Consider the following 20077-nt stretch of genomic DNA (forward strand, 5'->3'; position numbering starts at 1 on the left):
TTTTTAAATTAATCTAAAAAGTTTGAAAAATTGTTCTAAGTAGCAACTTTAAAAATAAATTTTAATACGCAGTGTTAACTAACTTTGTATTTGATTAGTGCTTTTAATATTAATGACAAAAGTTTTGAACTAATTATTTTTAATTTTTCATCATTTTTTATCATTTACGTAATTACTCATTTTCTAACATTTCTTTGTCAGTGTAGTTGAACATGAAGTTATTATTTAAGCTTCAAAAATAAAATTTTGATAACTGGAGGTTTTATGTCTGGCTTATATAACTGGCACTTTTAAAATAATTATAAATATATTCTTCTTTTTATCAAATTAAATTAAACCATCGAACATTGAATAAATTCTGTTTAAAATTCATTTCTTATGCAGTAATCGGTAATTCACATTTTAAATCGTGATTAAATATTTTTTGTTCAAATTAAAAAAATACAGCGGAATTTCTTACTAAACTTCCAGTTGAAAATGAGTAAAAAAATGACATATTTAGATGAATAAAAATTAACAATTATTATCATTTTCCTAACATCTATTCATGGTAAGTTTTGTACAAGATTGGACATTTATTTTAGAATTCATATTTTTTTCATTTTAAATTTGCTAAGAAATTCTTTTGAAACTAATTTATTTCTTACTTTCTTGACTCATCTAAAATTTGAAACATTCATTGTAATATGTTTCCAAAATTTTGTTTATCAGTCATTTTTTTTAGTTTGTGTGTTGAACATGATTGACAAACGGTGTAAGAAAACCCTTTCCTTTTCAATTTTTTATTTTCGGTATTGTTATTATTTTTATCTAAATTTGAATTTCGAACAAGCCCCCCCCCCCCCCCCCCCCTTTCTCCCCATGGGCGGGTCCTTCACACGGGCCTGATTTGGTCACATTTTTTGTACGTCAAAGTTACTTTTTTTGATCTACATAGTCACAATTTGGTCACTTTATTCGGTCCTCAAAGTCACTATTTGGCACTTTTTTTCAAATTTTGGTCACTAAAGTCACTACTTTTTCATTGTCAAACCGCTACCAGCCCTGTATTGGTTTGTTTATGTTTTTTTTTTTTGGATCCGTTGAGTCGGCATTCTTTGTTGATCTTTTTTAGTTCGTGTTATTTTTCCTCTCCCTATGGATTTCTTTGTTGAAGAAAAGGCCTCCCTAAATGATACTCATATCCATACTTTCACAACAGAAAAACACAACAGAATCGAACTTATAAAAAAACCACAGATAATAAAAATTATATAGACAACAAGAAATCTAGTGTAAAGCAAATACATTTAGGTACATACGAAACTTTTTACATCAAAACAAAAAAACTGATAGTGATTTATGTTAAAAATAGGTTCGTAAGATCCAACAAAAATCAGCCGTCAGAAATGTTATATACACTCTGAAAGTCGAACACATTTAAAATTCAAAGCAGAAAATATTTGTTTTAATTATTTTTTTTAATTTTTCCTAATGATGGCAAAGATCTTGACCGAAACGTAGGACATTAAATAAATGTACTGTTTTCAAACAATATTACATTCACCAATCATAAATCAACCATCTGTCAATAATTTCATGAAATGTTTTTGACAACGTTATATAAATTGATTACCTCATTGGCTAAGCAAAGCAGTTTTTTTTTGCGATTTTTGATATTCATCCTACGATAAACCAGCTTTCAATTTAACAGTCAAAAACTCAAAAGAATTTTTTTTGTATACATAATAACGAATATCTGTTCTGGGGTACAAGCTATAGGGTTTTTGGTTTGTTTACATGAAATGTGCAAATGAGCAGCCACCCTAGTACCGGTATCGATTAGACACACGAATCCAAATTACATGCCTTTGACACACGTAACCTATATCTGCGCTCAACCTCAACCGAGCGAAATGCACGCTGCTGGTTGTGCCGAAGGTTGCGTAGCAGGTATTTTCCGTTTTTTTTTCGTTTGCTTACTGACTCTTTCATGCCCCTACTAGAGTTTACCTTGCTTAGATTTTGGAGAAAACCTTAATTAATAATTATATATCAGTGAATATTTTAAAAACCGTTTAGGTACCCGTTTGTTTACATTTGTGCGAAAAGAAACATAACAGAAACACTTTCGAATAAAAACACAGAACTTCTACAAAATTCCCATCAAGGTGGTTGTCTCCATGTAGATGTTACATCAGGCAAAGTTGTATGAAAATAATTGAAAATATGAAAATAGTTGTAAATAATTTTATACTGTTGAATTTAATCTTATCCACCGAGAAGAATGCTGATGTAGTTGGTAGGAAAGGAGGTAGGAGCTTTTAGTGAATGTTTTAAAAATTGATAGAAATCATAATCAATACTCAAAGTTTCATTCCGAGACCTGAAAGTGTAGATTTATAGTGATGTAGAGAAATCCATTCCTTAACTTATTGTTCAACTTGATTTTTAGCAAGAAAAATATAATAAAAGCTTTTCAAGTATTAGAGAGAGTATAGCCGGGTGACAGTTCTCCGTGGAACTCATATTCGTTACAATCTGTTTCTATACGCAAAAGTGTCACACGAAGCATTTTTGGCTGTTATATTTTGTCCGTTGTAGGAAATGTTTTTTTTTTTTTTCTTTTGACAAATGACATTGTAAATTAATGATCTTAAATTATTCACTACGATAAAATTGTGGAGGAAATTTCAGTTTAGGAGAAAAAGTGTAAAAATAGTTGAAATTTCAATCGCGTTTTTCTCGGTTGCTCATTTTTACCCATGGGATAATAGACCGCTGCAAAAAATGACTTTTTGCTCCCATATGTTTTTTCGATGCCTTTGGGTCATCAAGCATAAGTGTAAAATTTGAGATGATTTGGTTGATTCGTGAGCTAGCGCAACGCGTTTCAATTTTGTATGGAAGAAGAAATTTTTGCACATTAAATCATCAAAAAAATTCAAATAAATTTGAAATGATGTTGGTCTTTGATTTTTGGTTTTGACTATTCTTAAGCTTCATTTTTTGCTAACACGACAAGTAGCTAAACATTTAAAACATTTAAAATAAAAAATCAGATTCTATTGAAAAGTATCTAGACTTTGCTTGCTAGAGCTTTTAATAATTTCATGAAATGTTTTTGCAAAGCTTTTATAAATCAATAAGTTCAATAGCTATGTAAAGCAATTTTTAAAGATTTTTTAGGCTCTTCCTACGGTTTCACAGCTTTCAAATAAGCAGTAAAAAAAGCTAAAATTTAAAAAATTAATTTTTAAAATAAAAATTTTATTTTAATAACATCGAATATCTTTTCTAGGGTACAAGTTAGGTTTGTATTTTATTCACATGAAATGTACTGCAAAAATCAAGGAATATTTTTCATCCAAAGTTATATTTTTTGTAACTTTCAGAACATCTGTGGCGATTTTTGAATAAAAAAAATTGTTTTCCCATACAAATTTCCATACAAAATTAAAACTCGTTGCGCTAGTTCAGAACTGGATAGATCGCTTCCAAAAATTTTATTGCCATTTCTGGCAGCAAAAACAATCAAAAAAAGTTATGGGAGGTGTAAAATTTAAAATTTGAAATGTCCATACTTGCAGCGGTCTAATGGGACAACTTTGCTTGGAAGGGCAGGGCAAAATACCACTTTGAAATTGTAGAAATGTCTTCTATCAGGTGCTGTTAAAAATTTTTGATTATGATTTTTGTGGTCTTCAGAACTAAAAACTAAAATGTCATAAAAATTGATGTTTTTCAACAAATAAAACTTATTCTACTAAAGTCATATTGGCAAACTTTTGATTGATTTGAAATTGATTTGATCAAATTGAGATTGATATTGATTGAAATAATAAAAGTACTTGATTTTACAGACTTCAGCTGGTAATATTAATAGTTCCTAACAAGTTTCGTAACTATATTTTTATACATAAAATTTCATGGAGATAATAAGAATTTGATGAAAAATAAGCTTTTCTGTTTAGTTGAATTTTTAAAATGAATAAATTAATTATGTATATGGGCTGAAATAATTTTGTTGGAAACCAGATACGATACTCGAGAAAACCGAATCTTCACACTTGGTGGCTATCGAAATAAGGCACGACGAATTCCTACACTTTTCGGTTTTTTTGTTTTTTTGCGATTCTTTTTTTTATGGAAAAAAAATCATTTTTCATTGATTTTAAAGCTTTCATAGAATAAAATCAGTCCAGTTTCACCATACTCCCATACTGTAAATGGAAGTATGGTGAAACTGGGCTGATTCTGAGCTGATCTAAAAAAAAATTACCTTGAATAAAACTTTTTATTTGTTAAAATCTAGCTGGAACAGTGAAATTTTGTTATTCGATCAGGGACTTCGAAGATCTTTGGTCGAAAACGCCATCTATTTTCGACCAGTAGTAGTAAAGTACACTTTTTTAATCCAAAAATCGGTTCTGTGTACATCTACACCTTAGTCAGTTTGGGCTTATTGTGAAGGGGCCTGCGATTGCCTCGCCCCTTCACCATAGTCAGTCAGTAAGGAGCGAAAGTCTAACTATCAGTATGAAGCTAAGTTGTTAAATGGCCGTTAAATAACATCAAACAAACACAAATTGTCCTTTTCATTACTTCTGTACAAAGCACACTCGCTTTATTTTTTCCCTTTTTTCTCAGGGATTAAAAAACTCGCTTCATCTATTCAGCTGTACATTTCATAAAGTCTTAAATCTCTAGCCGTTATGCCATTTAATTATTATAATCAGAATTAACGGGTGGCAACTAAAATTTTGGAATTTATCTTTCAAGCTGCGAAATAAGAAAGAAAGAAGATTTGATTTATTGGAATTAAAGGCACAGAGAACAGACGTACAAGCTCGATCTAAAAATCTTCAAAAAAGTGTGTAAAATTTCAAATACTGACATCCAAAAAATACGTTGAAAATTGACTTGAAACAGTGCCATCTATTGCGCCGTTCAAAAAAAAAAAAAAAGTTACTAATGAAATTTTCAAGTGCCTAGTTTTCGTAAAGGCGTTATCGTATATGAACTAAATTAATAATTAAACTAATGCCGCTCTAAAATTAACGGGTTCAATTTATTGTTAGATAAATGCAATAAGAATTACCTTTGGCTGGATAGAATTCCACTTCCTTTATGTTTGCACTACTGAGACAATCAAAATAACTAACAGTTTTGTGGAATAAGTTTTTGTACTGCTTGAACGGTTATCATCAGAGGACGAATCGACTATATCAAGTCATTTAGGAACATTCTTGACGATCAATCTTACCCAAAAGAATTTATTCTAGACATCTCCAAGCGGGCTACTTTCGAGTACCACTAACAATGAGATGCAACATTGTTCAAAGTTTAGTACTTCTAGCTTGAAGGAAATAGTGATTAGCTTTTAAGATATTTTTCCATTATGCAACGTGACGAAAGTGTCACGAAACTTCAATAGTGAATTTCTAGAAACATGTCAAACAGTTCATACGACCCGTTCAAAACTGACCAAAATTTTGTTTTTTTTTCCAGTTTGGTTTTGACAATTCTTTTTGGTTGGTTTGGAGATATCTGGTGGCCCAGCCAAAAAACAAAAATTGGTTCAAAACGGTCGTTGGAAATTTTACACATGTTTCAAAGGCTAGCTTGTACGTCTGTTCTCTGTGTTAAAAGGTACATTGTCCATTGTAAAAAAAAAAATTAGTGAACAGTTGAAAACGGTCCATAATCGGCTGTTCGTCGAAACTTCCTTTCGATGTCGGAACAGGAGCGTTGTACGGCCTTCATGTTCGGCCTTCATGAATACACCTCTTGATTCTACCAATTAATTGTTTGCAGTTCTTGGCTCTCCAATTAGCCCAAAGTTTCGAAAAAATCTTCGGTTGGGCGACACTGAAGCAGATTTGTCGGGTTGTGGTTCTTGGGTAAAAATGGGATCGAATGGAATTGTGGATTTTGACATGATGCGATGACGCTTTATCCGGCCAAAACACTTAATTTCCATCTGCATGATGTTTGTGTAGAAACGGTATCAAAATTGTGTACAAACATTCATTCTGGTATACATCTTGATTGATAGCCAAACCAGACGGCTTGAACCATGGCTTAGAAATACCTCTTTCGGAAATGGAGAGCATCTCTTTCTGTTCAAACTTATGTCTGAGCTTTTTTTTTTATTTATTTATTTGATCATTGGGATTTTAACAGCTATGGGGTCATTCATCCCTCCATGTCTGAGCTTGGATTTAATGTTCAAAGATGTAGTAGAACTGTCCTTGGAATAGTATCGATCGTTTAGGGGATGTGCGTCTTCGAAACAGAGAAGTAACTTTCGTCATCCAATACAAAATATTTTTCGGAATAATGTTTTATCATCCAGCGGCATTGGAATTAAAGAGTCGAAATCTCAGTATGTTCTGGGGCTCTTGACTTCTTTCGGCACTCTATTCCAGCTTTTTTCAATGTCTTGCCAATGTACTGGTGAGAACAATTGAACTTTTTGGCGGCATCCCGTTGGCTCAGTGAGTCCTAGTTGTTGAAGGCACGAGAAAGAGAACGAAGTCCTTTTGCGTCCATAATTTTCGCTGGTTTGCCACTACCTTGCTTGCGAGTATTTTTTGGGGATTTAAGGATATGGTAAACAGCGGAAGCCGCCACATTTTCACTTTTAAAATGTTGTACTGTATGCTATTTGCCGAGATTTTTGTGCAGTTTGTAGAACTGTACAACGCGCTCGTGAAACGCTTCTTGTTTCGACGGCATTTTGAGCAAAACTGGATAAACTTAAACTCAACCAAAAATACTGGCGAAAAGAGGAAAAGAAAAGCTAACACATACACGCTCTCTTTTTTCTCTGAGCTCGTTTATGTTTGAGTATTGTGGCCTGAAAAAAAAAATACCAAAATTTTAGTTGCCACCCGTTATTTGAACACATATTGGCGGATTTGTACGATCTGTATTGTATGATAAGTGCATCGATCTAGCAAAAATTCAATTCTGTTCTTTGTAAAATGTTGAAACTACCATCTACCATAGACATTATACGAACAAGAAACGGTCATGTTGTTGCCAATTAGTTTTATCAATCCTCAGTCATATTTTCTCTACTATCTATTCTATCTATTCAATTTTCAAACTTCTCAATCTTTGGCTTAACTTGTGTTCATTTTTTCCCCCACAGGTCCGTACCAGCCCAGCAATGATATGCTATTGACTTTCTATTCGCTTTTCAAACAAGCGACCAAGGGAAAGTGTACGGAGCGACAGCCTGCGTTCTGGAATGTCGTCAGCAAGTAAGTAGCCCCATTCATTCTAGTGGATCACAGATTTCAAAACAAAGAAGTATCGTAGAAATAATTCAATATTCTTCGATTTTAGGGCGAAATGGGACGCCTGGAATCGGCTGGGCGACATGCCGAAGGAAGTCGCCATGCAAAAGTATGTTGACGAACTGAAGAAGGTGAGTACTGACTGGTGAGGCATCTTGATACAAGTTGTCTTTGCGCTCCCACCACACAGACAGTGCATGAGAGCCAAACTCTACCAACAATGATGAGCAATCGCTACCACAACACAACTGACCTTTGCAGAATCTAGCCAGCAATGAAGTCAATTTTCCGGCAGTCTGTATTCGGACCTTAATAGGCTCTAGGTTCGGGACTTCACACTAGCCATTCATGCCAGTGTATTTTGTGCCCTCAGGAGGGAGGGAGGAATGAAGTCAATGCTTGTGATCATATAAAGTCTTAGAGATGCCAACGCGAGCATGAATGTTACGGAATGATCTTCAAATAGCATTTTTTGTGACATCAATCGTATCCATTCAGTATAAAAGTTATAGGGCCTCAAACAGCCTTCTTTGGAGAAGTTACAAAAAGGTCCTCAAATCCTCTTTTTTTAGACATGTCAACTGCTTCCGCCAGCATTTCATGAAAATTAAATGTGAACGAACATCACAAAAAGTATATTATCATTAAATCAGGGAAGGATAAAAAATTTCACTTTCAAAAATTTTGTCCAACCGTATTTACTTGCCACGAGTTTATAAGACCTTGAAAGTCAGTTCAAGTTATTCACGAATTGAATATCTAGATAATTTCAAGCTTGTGTATGATTTTATACTTAAAAGTAATAAAAATGGATTTTAATTTTTATAAATCAATATTATTGAAACGGATGTTTGTCGCCACATGGGACCCATAAACAGGTGACGGCACTCTTACTCAAGATAGCCGCTCAGGTTCGTCACGCAATGGAAATCTGTAGCTCTCTCGGTTTACTTTCACGCTCCGAGATTTTTTTGGGCGACGAACGTGTTAAAATGCGCCTTCGCTGTATCTTGTATCCAGAAAAGAAGGTGATGAAGGCTGGTCGGATACGCAGGGCGGGACATGTTGCGAGAATGCCGGACGAATGTCCTGCAAAACAGGTGTTCGCTACGAATCCTGTAGAAACGAGACGAACAAGGGCGCAGCGAGCTAGGTGGTTAGACCTAGTGAAGCGTGATGAGGCGAATGCGGGATGTTCGAGAAATGAGAGAACGGTTGCCATACACTGAGTGAATTGGAGGAATTATGTTCATCAAGTTATGTCGTGAGACGAACTACATATGTAAATAAATAAAATAATTCTAGCACTAATAACGTATCAAAAATATAAATTTTCAAGTTTTTTTCTTGAAAAACTGTTGAAATAATCGTCGCTAAAAAAAAAACATTCATGATAGATTCAGTTTTAGCTCCAAAAATGTAAAATACCTATGATTTCAAAGTAGTCGAAGATTCCTTTGAATTCAGCTACAGTATTTGAAAGACCCAAATACTAGTATTTCACTAGCTACTTGCTAGCATCCTCAGTGGGTTATCGACTGAGTCGACTGAGTCGATAACCCACTGAGGATGCTAGCAAGTAGCTAGTGAAATACTAGTATTTGGGTCTTTCAAATACTGTAGCTGAATTCAAAGGAATCTTCGACTACTTTGAAATCATACACAGCAAAAATTAATTGCTGTAAAATTACGGCAAATATCCTGTAACAAAAAGGAGCAGGACATTTACCGTAATTTTACAGGTCGAAATTAAATTACGAGACAATGAATTTTATAGTGCTGTAATTCCAAATGAACCTGTAAATAAAATACAGGCTCGTTGGAAATTACAGTTCTGTTTTTTTTTGTTTGGTTCTGCCGAATGGTTATTTTTCGAATTTAATAAAAAGCAAACAAAAAAATTGATTCGAATTTATATTTATTATTCTTTATCAGAATTGAATTGAAAAAAATATACATACATAAATGGCTTACATCACTAAAATAAAAGTCACTCGTTCACAAAATTACACTAAAACCATTCGATCCATGGCCGAAGAGGACTTACTTGTACCAAAGACAAATATTTGTAAGACTTCCGGAATTCCCTAGAAATCTTGATTTTTTATGTTGCTGCAGTTTTTTCGTTTCTGTTCCTTTCTGCTGGCATTACTTTTGGCGTCATTCCGTGAGCTTCCATCGGATCAGGAGCAGAGACCAAACAGCTCGTTCTGTGGAAGCCGGATGGTTTTTTTCTTTTCCTTCCAAGATCCCGCGTAATTGCGATCCATTGCTGCTAGTACTGGAAAGAAAATAATTTGAAATTATATTGTAATCCTCAATAAATAAAAAAAAAGTTATTATGGTTATTATCTGTTTTATGCAAAATCTTAACACTTACCAGTGAAAGCTACAATTGTTGTGACGCTCAATATTTCTTTTCATGAGAGAAGATGTTACTTTCCGGAACAAGGGCAGACCCGATTATGCAACGGCAGAGGTATCCTCCACATTTGGATTGTGAGATTCGCTGTCCTCTTTTCTACCGTTGGAATTATACACTTTCGGATCGTTGACCTCCTCCAGTTGGCGTTTTTATCCCGTCGTGCCTGCTACCGCGCATCAGTCACAGTCGGATTGATATCGATTTACATACTGCAAAAAAGAATGATAAGTCAATGAATATGGTTAAGTTACTGAAATAAACTTACTTGCTACAGCTGATTGTTTGGCCATGTTGGGGCAAATAGGCCGGAAAAACCGGAAGGAGTCTTCATAGTCAGCTGTTGCTAGGCTGCTGCTTGAAAGGGTGATGCTGGAAAACTGCTGCTGCTGATCGGGAGGATTGATAACATTTTCCTAAACATCCGTGCTTATTGGTCGCCTCGCATAAACGGTGAACGGTGCTGCGGGTGCTGCTTAATAAATCCTCCTTCGCTGCTTTATTTGACCGGTGGGCCTCGGCTGCACGACGGCGTAAATAAAATTTTCGACAACTGAGCAACTATCAGAGTTGCGGCACAAAACATCCGGATTAAAACGAAACACAAAACATCCGAATCAAAGACAAAAACGTAAACAAACATGCCCGTTTCTTGTTTTTGAAAACTAACTGGGATGCCAGGAGAATATTAATTGACTAGTCTAAAAGTAAATGAAAAACAGTTTATATTACAGGTGATGTCCTGTAACAAAAAGGAGCATGACATTTACCGTACTTTTACAGGTAAAAAAAAAATTACGGGTCATTAAATTACGCGACACGTATTTTTTAAGACCTGTAAAACTACGGTAAATGTCATGCTGCTTTTTGTTACGGGACATATCCTGTAATATTAAATTATTTAACATTTACTTTCAAAACAATCAATTGAAATTTAAGTGTTTTTTACATTACAGGTTGTATTATTTTAAAAGCAACCATTTTCAAGTACACGTAATTGTCATTATTTTTTTCTGTGTAGTTTCATTCAGCTAAGAGGTTCTTCAAACCTTTGATTATTAGTAAAATACCTGCAAGGTCGGGAGCTCAGACCGAAATTCTCTGGAGCCACTATTTGCAAGCCAATCAACTCAGACCTTCTCAGAAGAAATATTTTTTGAACTGATCTACTTTAACCTGATAGCGTACAACACTGAACCAAGGAATCGCAATCGACTATGAGGGTTTTGAAAAATAATGTAGTATTCATTCCGCCGTCAAAAATCGTCTAACCATACAACATCTCAAAGTTGTATTACAAAAGTTTCTGCACAGAAATACGTTGGAAAATGTACCAAACGTATTTTGAGTTTTTGACGCTGTTAACAAAAAAATCACCCTCAACAATTGCCGTTCGTGAACAAAAAATAAGAGTTTTTTGTAAAGATATTTCAGATTGTAATATTTTAAAACCTATCTGTATCTGTACAGCAGAGAGCTTTGAACGGTACGAGGGCTTATTGAAAAAAACTGCTTATTCTTTGATTGTTGATGCTGTTCATATCCAAACGCTTGCACAAATTTGTGACAATAATTTGTTAGAATTTGAACGTTTGCGCTTTGTAAAAACATATTAACCATTCCAAAAGAAAGTCGCAAAAAAACACTAATTATAATTCAAATCTTATTTTCTTGCCACAGATCGTAGAGACAATGTCCTACACCGATACGGTCGCTAACTTCCTGGAGTACGGTTCGGGAGACGCCGATAATGTCAGCATCAACGATTTGGAACTAGTGGCTCCAGAGGTGATCCAACAAGCCCGATCCCGTCCGAACTCGCCCTTGGCTTCACGTGATACTAGTCCTGTTCGGGCATCTCCGGTTACTCCGCCGCCCACCATTACTGTCCCACCAACTGTGGCGAACGGTGCAACACCACTACTGGTCAATGGTCATCACCAGAATGGACTAACGATTGCTGCCAAACAACAGCTCACAAACGGGTACCGCCATCATGCTTATCAGAACGGAAACGTCCAATCGGACCTCAGCGATGACGAGTACATAGATACGGTGGACGATTCGGAAACAGAATCTACGTTCCGTCCGATCGAAGCCGTACACATAGCACGTGGTGGCGTCACATCTGCGGGTCGCATTTCGCAGACTTCATTTGGAGTAAACGACCAGTTCTACAGTATCCCATCGTCCGCATCAATGATTCTTGGTGGTGGAAGTCCTGAAGTAATGTCTCAGTTGACAAGAGCCATCGAACGGCTGAATGCCAGTGTTCAACAGGTTAACAATCGGATAAACGTTGTAGAGCAGTCGGTTTCCAGCTTGCGTAGCACTATTCAACAGGGCGGTCGTGCCGTGGTGGGTCGAAGCAAAAAGCTTCCCCCCTGGTGGCCCCTGGATGAAATTTCTCCCCGTATGTTGGCTTTTATTATTCTTTGGCCCCTAGTAATAAACCGGATGATGGTTTGGTTGCAGCGCCGGAAATAGAATTACTACTAGTTCGTAACCAAAGGTTTTGTTCACATGGAACGTGTAAATATTTAATTTCTAGAACAAAAAAGCGTTATGAAATGGGATATGGAAAAGTGATTTTTTGGTTCCCCAGGTTACACATTCCGCCGCCAATGAGCAGAAAGTATCGATGCGCTTGTTTGTTGATTTAACTTTCTTAAAGAAAAATAAGACAAGCTATTTGCGCATTCGAAATAAAACAAATTGAATCCATAAAATGCATAGCAAGACCAGCTAAACGATAACCGGTAGCAATACGCGTACCCTAGCAGTGATAATTGACAAATATGAGCGAAATAGATAGGAACCTCGTCAGTTACCGCAGTTACAATTAAAAGTGCAATTTATTTTTTGTGGTAGGCGTACAATAAGACGCAAACTTAGTGCTTTCATTTCGTTCCTTTCTTGGAACCTGCACAGCGGTGCAGGAAGCAGTTTTTCACTATTAACATTATTCAGTTATACAGGAATCATTGATTTTTTTAGTTACCGCAACGATATGTTTATAAAAAAAGTCTATACGTTCTAACGGTTGGTGTTGTTTTATTGAAATTAATTTATTTTTGTACTCGTACTTTTGAGGTGTCTGAAACAAAGCAAGAAAATCTTATTCCCAATCTATTCTCTAGACAATTGTTTAAATAAATACAAACAAAGTTATCATTTTTCGTTCTTTCGAAAGAAACAAGTCCATTAAAAATGTTGTACCTAAATATTGTGTACATAGGGAAGATGAGGGCATAATGGCCACCTTAAGAAGGCAGCTATTTAACAATAGAAAACAGCTATGAGTTTCGTGTTCTGTTTATACACTAAAAAGTCTATTTCCTAACAGGGAAAACTTTAAAAAGTAGATAAAAACTTTTAAAAATGCACTTTAAAATTTTTAGCCAAAAGCTGAAAATTAGTCACCGTAGGGGCAGTATAAGAACCATTAATCGGGGCACGATGAGCATTTTCTGCCGTAGAATCTAGCAGCAAATTCAACTCGATAAAGTCAACTGAATTATAGAGCTACAGCTTGACTTATTTTATCTGACTGTTCCGGACGTGGTGGTAATGAAAAAAACTGATTTTCAATAGCAGATGCTGAGCAGCTTTAAACTGCAAAAATTTTATATTTAGATCGGGTGTAAGGAAAAATAATTAGGTAAACTTACAGAATCAGTGAATCAGGTATAATTTTTACCACGCGGGAACAAACTTTAAGTTCCTTTCGATTGCTATCGCTTTCGTTAACGCTGTAAGTATTTTAAGGTTAGGTAATTAACATAAATGCTACTTGAAAAAACGAACCTTACGCGTATCCTAACAGTGATGATACAATCGTTAAACCTTGATACGTTAGCGATAAACTTTTTATACGATAGAATAAACTGTAGTAACTTGTAGGTAGAAAACTTTTAGAATTTTAATCTGCAGTAACTTTTCTCGATGCTTCTGGACCGATGATTCAGCGAAATAGACGATCCGAAAACCGCCCAACAGCTAAACGTCACTTGATTGACAGCGACGATCCTCGTCGCAAAGTGCACCTCCTGCAGTGCTCCCAGTTGTCAACATCCTCCCCCCCGTAACACAGGTCGATGAAGCGGGAGATCCTTTGTTACAAGTAGGTAAGACGTCCAAAACGGCCAACTTGGACACTGCTTGACGACTAAGACCTCTGGTCGTCTGAATAATCGCTTTCCTAACTCGACCATCTGAGCCCAATATGACCTCTAAGACCTTACCTCGAACCCAACCATTTCTTCTTCCCTCGTTTACGACTACTACTAAGTCTCCTGCTGCAACCGGTTTAACTTCTCCGAACCATTTCGTACGCTTCGTGATAGTCGGGAGGTATTCCCGGATCCAACGACGCCAAAACCCATCCAGCTGGTTTTGAATAAGATTCCAGGTTCGGTTCGATGTTCTGCCCAAGTCGATGAAGTTCATCGGCGGTTGTTTGACCCCTGTAGAGCCACCCAAAAGAAAATGATTTGGGGTTAGCGCTTCATTCTCCTCAGACTCCAGCGGCAAATAAGTAAGCGGCCGCGAGTTAACAATTCCTTCGGCGTCGACGATTAAGGTGTACAAGGCTTCATCGTCTAGCTTTCTCCCATCTTGAATACTGGCCTCGAGAGCTGTCTTAACTGATCGTACCATGCGTTCCCAGCAACCCCCCATATGAGGGGTTCCGGGAGGTATGAAGACCCATTTCGTGGAAGTATTGGTAAACGTAGCGGCCATATCTTGGTGGAACTTGAGAATTTGTTGCTGCAGTATGTTGTCCGCACCACGGAAGTTAGTCCCGTTGTCGGAATGGATCTCAATAGGAGCTCCTCGTCGTCCTATGAACCTGCGGATACCCATGATGCAGGATTCTGTACTCAGCGTGTAGACCACTTCTACGTGAACGGCTCTGATGGTCATGCAGGTGAAAAGGGCAATCCACCGCTTGACCGAACTTCTTCCCACTTTCACCAACACCGGGCCAAAGAGATCTAAACCCACGAAACTGAAGGGGCGTACGTAGGAGGCAAGCCTTGCCTCGGGTAGAGGTGCCATCTTGGGAATCTTCGGCTTCGACTTGTAGATCTTGCACCACTGACATTTACGGACAACTCTCTTTACAGTTGGGCGGATCTGACTGATGTGGAAATGCTGCCGCAGCTCATTAACAACGGTTTTGAAATTGGCGTGTAGGTACTTCTGGTGATAACAGTGGACTATTAGTTCTGTCACAGGATGATCTTTGTCGAGGATTACCGGAAACTTAGCACCGGTGGAAACATTTTTCGCCGCTCCGACTCGTCCGTCTATACGGAGTACGCCACGTTCATCGAGGTACGGTGTCAACTTGTAGAGTTTACTCGACTTGGGTATAGTAGCTTGGCTTTTAGTTGGAAGATCTTGATTGGCTTTCAGTAGAGCTACTTCTTCTGGGAAGGCTTGCATCTGGACCATACGAAACAAGGCATTTTCTGCTGCTAACAACTCTTCTTGTGGCCCTGGGAAATGTCCACGTGGCAGTCTGGCGCGATTTGGAAATCCGTTCAGGTATCGGTCCAGGAATCGGTACACGAATGACATAGATCGTAACAGCCGCTCCCACTTTGAAAATCGGGAAAACGCGACCACTACTTCGAGATCAACGGGCACGTGATGTACGCAGGTGGCCTTAAGCTCTTCTGGTGTCGACGTTAGCTTTCTCGGTTGAGGCCATTCCCTCTCGGTCTTCTGCAGAAACTCTGGACCACTAAACCACGTATCGTCCGCCTGCAGCTGTGGTCCAAGGGCCCATTTGGTGGCATGGTCAGCAATGTTTAACTTCGACGGAACCCATCGCCAGTCGGTGATGTTGGTTGTTGACAATATCTCTCCTACACGGCACGCTACAAACTGCGAATATCGCCGGTGGTCGGACTGAATCCACGAAAGAACGGTACTTGAATCGGACCAGAATATTACACGTCGGGGAATTACTGTATGACCTTCCATCACGAACTTCTTCAGACGCGTTCCAAGCACTGCGGCCATCAGCTCCAAACGAGGAATAGAACAGTGTTTGAGCGGCGCTACTTTAGTTTTGGCTGATATTAAGTTACACTTGAATTCCTCTCGATACGAAATGCGGAAGTAAGCTACGGCGGCATAGGCGTCTTCGCTGGCATCTACGAAGATGTGTAGTTCCAAACTCTGATAATGACTGATTCGGATTTCAGAAAAGTAGCAACGAGGAATACGCAAGCTTTCAATCTTCGGAAAATACTCTATCCATTTCTGCCACTTCTCGAAGGACCTTTCATCGATTTTCTCATCCCAAGATGTTCCGAATCGCCAGACGTCTTGCAAAAGGACTTTTCCGTAAACGACGAATGCTGCCAAGAGACCAAGGGGGTCGAAAAAGGACATTAGGCATCGTAGTAATTGCCGCTTTGTTGGAGGTGTTTTCGTAGCAATGACTTCATTTATTTCGGATGGTAGAACTGTGGAGTAGCTTAAGGTATCTTCCTGGGGCAACCAATGCATGCCGAGAACACGTTCAAAGCCATGAGAGCTCTCCATGCTCAGATCTTTTGGTTGTGATGTGGTTCCACCATCAAGATGTTGTAGGACTTCCGGTCTATTAGATCTCCAGTCACGTAAATTGAACCCGCCTTTTGCGTGGATCATCTTAACTTCCGGCGCAACCTTTGCCGCTTCTAATTCCGTCTCGAAACTGTCAAAGTAGTCATCCACGTAGTGACACTTAACTATGGCTTCAACCGCCCGTGGATAGACCTTCTCAAACTCTTGCGCGTTTCTATTTTTGATATACTGCGCTGTAGCCGGGGAACAGGTGGAACCAAATGTTGCTACATCCATCACATAGACTTCCGGGGTTTCTTGAGGGTCTGTACGCCAGAGAAATCTCTGCGATTGACGATCAGCTTGGATTATTTGTATTTGGTGGAACATCTCGGCTATGTCCGCACAAACGGCGACTGGGAATTGACGGAAACGGAAAAGCACATGAGGCAACGTTGTTAACTCATCAGGTCCTTTAAGCAGCATTTTATTCAGCGATATTTGATCAACGGTAGCAGACGCATCCCAGATAAGACGTACTTTTGATGGCTTTTTAGGATTGGTAACAACTCCGAGCGGTAAGTACCACACACGTCGCGGATCGGAGTTCAGGAGTTCTTCTTCTGTGGCTCTATGAGCGTATCCCTTGGCTTGGTAGTTCTTGAGCTGCTGGATAACGTTTTCCCGTAACTGTGGGTGTCGATTTAGTTTCCGCTCCAAACACTCTAGCCGTTTGACTGCCATCGGATATGAATCTGGAAGTTCGAAGTCATCGCATCGCCATAATAGCCCAGTTTGGAATCTATCCCCTACTCTGGACGACGTATCTTGCATAATTCTTCGTGCTCGCTTATCAGCTTCGGACTCTATCTGAACAGAAGGGTAAACACCAGCTTCTTCCAACGAAAAGTAATCGCGGACTATGTTGTGTAAGGTTTCATCACTAGTGCAACTACAAGCATGATAGTTCAGCAATGGAGTAGATCTACCAGTTGATACGCCTCCGTATACACACCAACCCATCCTGGTTTTGGTAGCCTTTGGTTCATGAAATAGGCCTTCTTTGATTTCCAGCGGAACAGTGAGATGGATGTTGTTGACCCCGATCAGAACGCGCGGAGTAGCATTGCTGTAGCTCCTGACCGGAAGTCCCTTAAGATGGGAATATTGCTTTGTTAAGCTTTCGAAATTCAGTGACTGACTTGTGAGGCCCAACTTCTTTACAGTCCTTGTCTCTTTCAGAGTTGCCTTCAATCCCGTCACGCTCGAAACTTGCAGATCAATCATCTTCGATTCTCGTTCTGTTCGTGATACTTTACCAGTCCATTGTAGACACAGTTCTCGCGGGGTACCTTCAATGCCAAGCTCTTTCACCAACGCTTCCTCCACCAACGTAAGCGCAGAACCTTCGTCGATGAATGCGAACACCTCCTTCGAATTGCCATTGCCGTGAACCGTAATAGGTAGAATGCGGAACAGAAACGGAACCTCTGAAGCACTATGAGAGAAATTTCCGCTTGCGACTGGATGTGATGGCGAAATATCTTGAGTACCACTAGCTGCTACTGGTTTGGTTGAATGAAGCAATGGATGATGTCGATTAGTACATGCGTTGACTCCACAGCGACTACTGCTTCGGCAAGATCTTCTTCCATGGGGGTACAGACAGATCCTGCAGATGTTGTATTGTTGAACAAAATGCCACCTTCCGTCCACATCGAATGACTTGAATTTGCTGCAGTCCCGTAACCGGTGATCTCGAGAACAGGCGGGACACTTCTTCTTATCGGGCGTATTCTTGGGAACTTCTCTGGGAGTCTCGGTGTGTGTATTCACTGCACCCCGCTTGGGCTTGTACTTCTCCTCCTTCACCTGAGACCCACTGTAACGAGTCACTCTACTAGCAGTCTTCACCAACTTGGCCATGAACACACCGAAGATTTCCATGTTCACTTCACTGAACTCAACACTAAAGTCAGACCACTCGAGTTGCTGCTGCGTGGGAAGACGACCGACAAGCTCAGACATTAACGTGGGATTCGACAAATGTGCGCGTTGATTCGCGGCTACTAAATGGTCGCACAGGCTTTGCACCGCTATACCGAACTCCATCAGCGTTTCTAACTTGTCTGCTTTAGGAGCGGGAAGGGATCTGACCTTTTTCAACAGGGAATCAATAAGAAGCTCTGGTCGGCCGAATAAAGAACGCAGAGTGTCTATAATTTGAGGCACAGACTCGGGAAGTAGAAGTTTACTGCGCACGGCTTCTAAAGCTACGCCTTTCAAAGAGCGCTGCAAACGATCGAGATTCTCAGCTGGGTTAAAACCGCACGCCAGGGTAGTATTTGTGAAAATGCTGATAAATAACGGCCAGTCGGCTGGGTTACCGGAAAATTCTGGCAAAGGTCGGTTCATGACCTGGCGTGTGGCTAGTTGCGAGGGGGATGGTTGATACGAGGTCATAACATTTGTAACAACTGGCAGCTCATTAGGTCCGAGGCCGAGTTGCTTAATATATGGTTCGAGGTGGTCATTAACATGGGCATTATAATCATTTATTGGTCTGTGCAAAGTATTAAGTGGAATGTTCCTACCTTGTGTTTGCTGGAGGGGATTGAGAGGGGGAGGATGGCTGTTACGGTTCGCCGACATTGGGCGGCTGAACGAAGGCTCTCCAGTACCTCCCAACGACGCCTGGTTTCTCGTCCCGATGTTGTCACCTTTCGGCTGTGCACCACTTCGACCCCGAAAACCGCATCCGGCATTCAACTTTGGTGTCGAATTTTGCTGAACCTCCGATTTAGTTGATTGATGATTCGGGGGGCGTTCCTTGGATGGTTCCGGTTGAGACCCAGACAAATCGTCCACCAAATATGGGGTCGGAAAGTTTCGATCCGGTAGCGATGCTCGCCGATAACTAGCTGGTTCTGATATCGGCTGCTTTCCCACTCCTTGCCTTCTAGAATCTAATTCTGTGGCCACGGTACCTGGATTAGCGATGCTGGCGCGCGATTTCGGATCCTGCATTCGAAGAACGCCTTGCTGTAGCATAACCGACTCCCACTGGTGCACGCCCATGATCGACCAAGCGTGTGATTTGCTCCAAAGGTTTCGGGAGCTGGTGGTTTCCTGTGCGCCAACATTACCACGGGGAATAGCACCGGTGTATCGTCGCTGTCGATCGGAAGTGGTGAGTGTGACTGTGCTGCTCGTATGGGGCTGCTGCTGGTCACCTTGATTGCGTGTAGTTTCTGAAAAAACTAACTCGCTTGCTGCACCTTCGGGTGTAGATTCCACCCAGCTTCGGACCTGTGAATCATCCGGATCTACCTCAAAATCGCTTACTTCGCTGTCATCGGAATCCATTTGCTCCTGGAGTAGATTGAACCTTTCATCTACGTAGTTTTTTTCGGCATCAAGTTCCTCTAACTTGGCCTGCAGCTTCAACTTCCTTGCTTGACTCTCCAGTGCGCGCTTTGCCTCTAGCTGCTGCAATTGGAGGTCGCGACGACGAGCCTTGGAACTGGACGTGCTGGGAGCTCGTGTGTTCTGAGCCGGAACACAAAATTTGCAGCTCCACGGCCGCTTCTCGACGGAGTCCGTTACACCGGCACATGTTTGGTGCCACCAAGCTTGACACGTGTCACACTGCACCATATTGCTGGCCGAATTCGGAAGATCGCATCCTGGGCACAGGAAATCCGTTTCATCCGGTTGTGGCGTTCCAAGTTGGCCGCTTTCATGGTTGGCTTCCATGATTCTTTTAAAGAATTGTTCCGGACGTGGTGGTAATGAAAAAACTGAT

At 39.7% G+C, this 20077-nt stretch overlaps 2 protein-coding genes and 1 long non-coding RNA gene across 12 annotated transcripts in view; 1 reads left to right on the forward strand and 2 right to left on the reverse strand.

Moving 5' to 3' along the window:
• The window catches only part of LOC129755323 (acyl-CoA-binding domain-containing protein 5), a 36681-nt gene extending 23802 nt beyond the window's left edge, over positions 1–12879 (forward strand). For all 10 annotated transcript variants that reach the window (XM_055752342.1, XM_055752273.1, XM_055752492.1 and 7 more), the window contains exons 3-5: positions 7139–7250; positions 7336–7417; positions 11389–12879. In XM_055752342.1, coding sequence (XP_055608317.1) covers positions 7139–7250; positions 7336–7417; positions 11389–12195 — 1001 coding nt within the window. In that variant the 3' untranslated portion in view covers positions 12196–12879. The remainder of the gene's footprint in view (positions 1–7138; positions 7251–7335; positions 7418–11388) is intronic.
• On the reverse strand, positions 9295–10444 carry LOC129755878 (uncharacterized). The gene is made up of 3 exons (XR_008739351.1): positions 9977–10444; positions 9667–9920; positions 9295–9567 (listed from the first exon to the last, which is right to left on the reverse strand). It is a non-coding gene; the product is annotated as an uncharacterized LOC129755878 (long non-coding RNA).
• An 828-nt stretch (positions 12880–13707) lies between the features above and the next one.
• Positions 13708–20028, reverse strand: LOC129738154 (uncharacterized). Its single transcript, XM_055729339.1, has one exon. It carries the CDS (start codon positions 20026–20028, stop codon positions 13708–13710), a length of 6321 nt encoding a protein of 2106 aa, XP_055585314.1.
• Between the last annotated feature and the right edge of the window lie 49 nt (positions 20029–20077).

This window comes from Uranotaenia lowii, chromosome 1 (genome assembly GCF_029784155.1).
Source record: "Uranotaenia lowii strain MFRU-FL chromosome 1, ASM2978415v1, whole genome shotgun sequence".
Classification (NCBI taxonomy): Eukaryota; Metazoa; Arthropoda; class Insecta; order Diptera; family Culicidae; genus Uranotaenia; species Uranotaenia lowii.

Coding starts and splice junctions, on each gene's coding strand:
- LOC129738154 (XM_055729339.1), bottom strand. CDS start 20,028: ATGGAAGCCAACCATGAAAGCGGCCAACTTGGAACGCCACAACCGGAT.